Below are 6,700 nucleotides of genomic sequence, written 5' to 3'. Positions count from 1 at the left end.
GCCGCCACAGCGCGGCGCCGGCGCAGCCGCCGAGCACGGCAGCGGCCGCGTGCGCGGGCCACGGCGCGTCGGCGACCCACAGCACAAACTGCGGCGTCATGACGCAGTTCACGCACAGCAGCAGGTGGTCCGCCGCGACGCGCTCGGCCGTGTCGACGATGGGCGCGGGCGTCTCGAGCACGGCGCCGACCTCGTCCCAGATCTCGTCCCACAGCGCGCGCTCGTCCTCGGCGTCGCGCAGCCGGCCGAGCGCCTCGTGCAGCAGGAACTCGTCGTGGCTGACGAGCGGCACGGTCAGGCGCAGCGCGAGGAAGGCCGGCGCGCAAAACACACTCACGCCGCGGTGGAAGTGCGACTTGTGCTCCCAGCGCAGGAGCGACGGCACGCACGCGATCGCGATGAGGCGCGGGAGCGTGAGCGCCCGGGGCGGCGACCGCAGGCGCGCGAGGACCTCCTCCATCGCCGCGACGCTCGGGGGCGTCGGCGACGGCGCGCTGTCGACCTGAATCGACGGCACGGCGGGCGGCGACGGCAGCGTGGGCATCGCACCCTCGGTCGGCGAGGCGACCAGGACCGCCTCGTCCAGGAAGCGCGGCAGGCGCGCCGGCACGGGCGTGCGCACCGCGTCGACGGTGCGCGCGCGGCCGGGGCGGGGCCGCAGGAACGGCGAGTGCGGCGCCTGCCGGTCGAGCGAGTGGTAGGAGCGCGCGCGGGACAGCGACGGGTGCCGGTGCCCGAACATGGGGTCCAGCACATGGTGCGCCATGTCGCCCGACATGGCGAGGCCCGCGTCGCCCAGCCACAGCAGATCGTGCACGCGCGCGGCCGAGAGGAGCGAATGGTGCCCGAGCTGCGGCGTGCTCGGCGCCTCGGCCTCCTGGGGCCGGTCCAGCAGGGGCGCGGCCGCCTCGTTGCCGGGGCGTGCCAGGTCGCCGAGGCACACGGTCGCGACGTACCCGAGGTAGAGGCCCAGCATGCACGCGCCTTCCGCGAGGCCCAGCGAGCCGTCCAGGAGGAAAAAGAGGACGAGCAGGACGGCCACCGTGTACGTGCCCACGTCGCGCAGGAACGAGGCGGGCGGCACCGCAAACTCATGCATCAGCATGATCGAGCCGCACACCATCGACACGGTGAACACCGCCGCGCCCATCAGCTCGCCGAGCGCGAGCTCGCCGGCGTTCTTCTCCATTGCGCGGAACGTCGAGATCACGTCGGGGAAGCCGTTGCCGAGCGCGAGCAGGGTGACGCCGACGATGCTGTCGCTGAGGCCGAGGCGCGCCGCGATCGATGCGAGGTTCGGGCAGAAAAAGTCGCTGGCCACGAGCCCCAGCGCGCTGAACAGGACAAGGAGCCACACGAGAAGGCCCAGGGACACGAGCGCGCGGCTCGCGAGGGCCGCGCCACCGGACCCCGCGCCGAGGCAGTAGTACGCCTGCACATACGCATAGATCGGCGAGTCGGCGCACTGCGCGCGTACGAACGCGCATGCCTCCTGTGCCGAGAGGCCCGCAGGCAACGGCGCACATGCGCCGCTCAGCGTCGGCGCCTCGGCATGCACGGCGCGTGCGAGGGCCAACCATACCCCGCGCACCGCCGACATGGGCGCCAAGCGGGGAAAACGAGATCGGGCGGGGTCGATGGGCCACGTGCGGACGGCCGGGCGCGGCCCACTGCTGCTTCGCGCCATGGCCCCTGCACCCGGCGTGGCGAGGCGCGCGCGGCACGGGGGCGCCGCACGGGCTCGTGTGCGTGCGCTGTGGACGGGGTGGCGCACGAAGGCGAAAGATGCGCCGCCGCCCGCGCGCGAGCGAAAGCGGCCGCACCCGTCGCCGGGCTCGCGCCTGGACGCGCTGATGCGCCATCCGCAGCTGCTCGACGCGCCGTGCGTCCCACGGCTGCCGATCGTCCTGTGTCATGGGCTGTACGGCTTTGACGTGCGCGGCCCGTTCCTGGGCCTCGAGTACCAGTACTGGTCGGCGACGCTCGATGTCCTGCGCAAGAAGATCGGCGCGACGGTGCTCGTGCACGGGGTGCCGCCGACGGGCTCGATCGAGGAGCGCGCCGAGTCGCTGCACCGATTCCTGTGCAGCCACCCCGATGCGCGTGGGCAGCGCCTCAACTTTGTGGCGCACTCGATGGGCGGCCTCGATGCGCGGTACCTGTTCTCGCACATCCGCCCGACCGAGTACACGCCGGCGAGTCTCACGACGCTCGGCACGCCGCACCGCGGGAGCCCGTTCATGGACTGGTGCAACTCGAACATTGGCGTGGGCCTCGATCTGATCGACAGCATGATGGACAGCGTCCAGCCGAACACGGTGCCGGACGACACGCCCGCGCGGCGGGCGCCCTACAGCCTCAAGGCGCCGCTGCTCGCGCGCAAGGAGACGCCGCAGACGTCGCGGCAGCGCCATGCGCTCAGCTCGCTGATGCGCGCGCTGCAGTCCGTGTCCAGCAGTGTCTCGAACTACATCCTGTCCGTGCTGGATCAGCCCGCGTATGCGATGCTGTCGACGCGGTACATGACGCGCCTGTTTAATCCGACGACGCCGAACCGGCCGGGCATCCACTACTACAGCATTGCGGCGCGTGCGCGCGACATGTCGGTGCTGCACCCCCTGTGGCTGCCGAAGCTCATCCTCGACAAGGCGGCGACGACCGGCTCGTGTGGCGCGGACACCGACGGCAGCCACGACGCGCGAGGCACGGCGGAGGGCGGGAACGACGGCCTCGTGAGTGTGCGCAGCGCGCAGTGGGGCGAGTTCCTCGGCGTCATGGAGAACTGGGACCACTGGGACATTCGCGGCCCCGGCGGCCCGCACCGCCTGCGTGTGACCGAGGAGACGTCGCAGGCGTGGTCGCTCAGCCGGCTGTGGTCCACGCTGCGTGACGCGTGGTCGGGCCAGCGCGCGGCGCCGGCGCCGGCGCCGCCCGAGCGCGCGTGGGACTGGCACGAGGCGGCGCTCAGCGAGTACGACGAGCGCTCGCAGGCGAGCCCGTCCGAGACGCCGCTGCCGCCGGCCGTGTACGCGCTCAGGACCCTGTACGAGAAGCAGCTGGACTCGTCCGAGGAGGCGGGCATGGCCGAGCGCCTCGCGCGCTGGATCTCGTCGCACCTGCCGACCGACGGCGCCGCGCCGGACGGCCGCGCGAGCGAGGCGCGCGCCGACGCGCCGAGGGAGCGCGATTCCGATACCTCGATGCTGCTCGAGTACCTGACAGCGAAGCGCGCGCCGTCGTCGCTGTCGGACGACGGGGCCGAGGCGCCGGACGACCGCGGCACGGCCGGCGCGCAGGCGCCGTCGACCGAGACGCCCAAGCTGCTCACGCGTGCGGAGCGCCTCTCTACGGCGTTCATCGAGCTGTTCCCGTATATGCTATATGCGGGCCAGGAGGCCATGGCGCCCAAGGACGACACGTTCGTGCGGTTCTGGGCGGCCGTGTGTCGCCACCTGCATGAGGAGGGTCTATAGTGGAGGTAGCGGCGGCTCGTGTCGCACCATGGCGCGGTGGCGGTGGCTGGGGGCAGCAGCGTGGCTCGGCGCCTGCGCCGCGCATGGCGTGTGGGATCCTGCGCTATTTGGCCGCGGCCGTCTTCCGCGCGTAGACGACGTGCTGCGGAACCTGACGTGGGGGCAGCTCCAGGTCCTGCACACGACGGACATCCATGGGTGTACGTGCGCCGACTGACGCCAGGGTACCAGGGGCACACCAAGCTCTCGCCGCCGGAGCCGAACTATAGCGGCGATTGGGGCGACTGGATTGCATTCACCGAGCACATGAAGCGCCGCGCGCACGCGCAGGGCGCCGACCTGCTCCTGGTCGATACGGGCGACCTGCGTACGTACACGCCGCTGATGCAGACGATGGCAACGGCCTGTGTGATGCCGTCCCGCGCGGCCACGCCGAGGACCGCCATACTGTCCCGGGGCACGTCAGCAACGAGGTGTTTGCGCTCGCCGAGTATGACCTGCTGACGATCGGCAACCACGAGCTGTATGACTTCCGCATCGCGCGCGACGTGTACGAGAACTTTGCGCCCAAGTGTACGTGCGGGCCACTCACGCAGGGGGCGACCGCTACGTGACGTCCAATGTGAATATTACGCTGCCGGACGCCGACGGGCAGCTGCGCTCGCGCCCCATCGGCGCGCGGTACACGCGCTTCCGGACGCCCCAGCAGGGCCTGCACATCCAGGCGTACGGCGTGCTCTTTGACTTCCAGCTCGGTGCGCCGGGCGTCACCGTGCAGGACCCCCGCAAGATGGTCGCGGAGCCGTGGTTCCAGGCGTCGCTGCGCGCGCACGACACGGTGGACGCGTTTGTCGTCGCGGGCCACATGCCCGTGACCGGGCACGACGGCTGGGACGCCGTGCATGCCGCGATCCGCGCGGTCTGGCCGACGGTGCCCATTCTCATGCTGGCCGGGCACACGCATGTGCGCGACTGCAAGATGTTCGACGACGCGTCGATGGTGCTGGAGAGCGGGCGCTATCTCGAGACGATTGGGTGGATGAGCGTGTCGAATGTGACGGGCCGCCCGTCGTTCGCGCGCACGTACATTGATGCGAATCCCCGCAACTACGTACGTATTCGCGGCTCACGCAGGCGCACCACGCGGGCCTAGCGCATGCAGGCCATCTCGCGACGCGGCGCGGCCTCTTTGCGCGAGCGACGATGGAGGCGATCGCCGCGGCGTGGAACCTGACGGAGCTGTATGGCGTCGTGCCGCAGGACTACTACCTGGACCGCGAGGCGTACGGCGCGCCGCACGCGCTGCTGACGCTCCTCGCGCAGCACATCCTGCCCGAGGTCGTGCGCCCGGCGAATGCGCGGCACACACACACGCCCACGCTGGTCCTGCTCAACAGCGGGAGCCAGCGGTTTGACGTGTTCCAGGGGCCCTTTACGAAGAACGACCAGTACATTGTGAGCCCGTTCCGCGATGCCTTTCTGTACGTCCAGGACGTGCCGTGGCGCGTCGCCAAGCAGCTCTGTGCCGCGCTCAACCGCCGCGGCGCGACGCACAACGAGCAGCCGGGCGGCACGCATCCCGCGCAGGGCGCCGCCGACTCGGTCTTCCAGCAGTACCTCGGGCAGCAGTGGGCCGCGTTCGGACAGGCGGAGGCGCCGCCGCCCGCCGCGAGCGGCCGGCCCGAGGCGGCGCGGCGCGTCGAGGCGCTCCTCGCCGAGGTCGCCGCGGACCCTGCGCAGGCCCAGGCGCATCCGCACCTGCAGGGCGGCACGGCGCCGAGCCTTGGCTACGTCACGGTCGACGCGTGCCCCGGGCCCGGGGACGACACGCAGCACGCGCCGCTGCCGTACAGTCCCGAGCAGCCCGACTATATTGCGTCGGAGCCCGTGCCGGCGCCCGCCGACGACGCTCTCGTGGATGTGGTGCTGGTGGACTTTATCGCGCGCCCCCTGATCCAGCTGCTCAACGCCGCCGACCCCGATCGCCACTACACGCTGGACGACGCACAGGCGTGGGGCCGCGTCTCGACGCAGTGGCTCTACCCCACGTACGCGCAGCGCGCGTGGACGCCGCCGGACCTGGCGCAGGCGTGGGCCGAGATGGACGTCGCCGCCAGCCGGGCGGGGTACCCGCCGCTGCCCCAGTGGGACGCGTACGCGGCGCATCCGTACGCGCCGGTGGACATGGCGCGTGCCTCGCTTGTGTTCCAGCGCTCGCTATAGGAAGCCGCGGCACGCAGGCGAGCCGCACAGGCACGCGATCGCGTCGGCGTCGTCGTCGCTTGCCTGGAACTTGTAGTCGTACGTGAGCTCCTGGCCCGGGAGGATCGGCTCTTTGGCACTGTGTGAGTCGGACGACGTACAACAGCACGATGCGTTTCTCGCCCTGCACCGTGAGGATCTTGGCCGTGCAGTTCGGTGTGCAACAGTGCTGCGTTAGTAGGCGGACGCACATTCATGAGCCGCGCGATATTGCCCTTGTTCGTGGCATCGACCACGACGTCGTCGTCCACGCGGAAGAGGTACGTGCTGAAGTTGCCCTGCCGTGAGTGTGCGCTACGCACCGCCCGCTCGTACATCTTCTCGCGGTGATCGGCCACCTGCTGCCGCACGACTTCGCCCACGTACTCGATGACCATCTCGCCCGGCGGAATGCGCTCCATCGCATACAGGCCCCAGTCGTGGATGGGGCTCTTGGCGAACCGCAGCTGCTTCTTGCGCGTCTGCAGCTGGTTGATGTGCAGAATGTCCGTGTCCGTGAGCGTCTCGCGCTTGTGCTGCTCCAGGTCCAGCGCCAGCCGCCGCGAGTCCGCGCGGTTGTTGCGCGCGGACGCCAGCGCCTGCGCCGCAGGCGCCGCACTCTCGGTAGCCCGGTTCCGGTCAGCCAGGTGCGCCGCCTTGTCCGCTGCCGGGATCCGGTAGAAGCCCTGCGCACGCGCGCTGCCTGCCTCGTGCACGGGCACAGACACCGCGGGGACGCCTGCCTCGCCGCGCGCCTCGCGCGCGAGCAGCTCGCGCAGGTAGTACATTTCCTCCGCGTCCTGCACGAGCCCAAGCGCCACCGGGTCCCAGGCGCGCTCCGGCGCGGGCGCCTCCGCGGGCGCCGCGCGCCGCGCGGGCTTGCCTTGCGTAGGCGCCCGCGCCGGCACGGCATCCAGGCGCTTGAACGACGGCAGCGCGCCAGCCGGCTGCACACGCCGCACGACCGGCTCCGCCGCCTTGTGCTC

At 71.4% G+C, this 6,700-nt stretch overlaps 2 protein-coding genes and 2 pseudogenes across 4 annotated transcripts; 2 read left to right on the top strand and 2 right to left on the bottom strand.

Moving 5' to 3' along the window:
* Window positions 1-7: 7 nt before the first annotated feature.
* Window positions 8-1,600, bottom strand: MSY001_3493 (annotated as a pseudogene). Its single transcript has one exon. A coding segment is annotated over exon 1 (1,593 nt).
* An 85-nt stretch (window positions 1,601-1,685) lies between these two features.
* MSY001_3492 (uncharacterized protein) lies at window positions 1,686-3,473 on the top strand (the record flags this gene model as incomplete). Its single annotated transcript, XM_018885394.1, has 1 exon — window positions 1,686-3,473. One exon carries the CDS (start codon window positions 1,686-1,688, stop codon window positions 3,471-3,473), a length of 1,788 nt encoding a protein of 595 aa, XP_018741958.1.
* Window positions 3,474-3,501: 28 nt separating this feature from the next.
* Window positions 3,502-5,696, top strand: MSY001_3491 (uncharacterized protein; the record flags this gene model as incomplete). Its single annotated transcript, XM_018885393.1, has 4 exons — window positions 3,502-3,645; window positions 3,705-3,840; window positions 4,070-4,584; window positions 4,683-5,696. The coding sequence occupies 4 exons, from the start codon at window positions 3,502-3,504 to the stop codon at window positions 5,694-5,696; spliced, it is 1,809 nt and encodes a 602-aa protein (XP_018741957.1).
* Window positions 5,697-5,927: 231 nt separating this feature from the next.
* MSY001_3490 lies at window positions 5,928-6,627 on the bottom strand (annotated as a pseudogene). The gene is made up of 2 exons: window positions 6,000-6,627; window positions 5,928-5,950 (listed from the first exon to the last, which is right to left on the bottom strand). Coding segments are annotated over exons 1-2 (651 nt in total).
* Window positions 6,628-6,700: the final 73 nt, after the last annotated feature.

Source organism: Malassezia sympodialis, genomic scaffold (genome assembly GCF_000349305.1).
Source record: "Malassezia sympodialis ATCC 42132 genomic scaffold, msy_sf_30, whole genome shotgun sequence".
In the NCBI taxonomy this organism is placed as follows: domain Eukaryota; kingdom Fungi; phylum Basidiomycota; class Malasseziomycetes; order Malasseziales; family Malasseziaceae; genus Malassezia; species Malassezia sympodialis.
The sequence above is the reverse complement of the archived record's forward strand: the minus strand, read 5'-3'. Positions and strand labels throughout refer to the sequence as shown.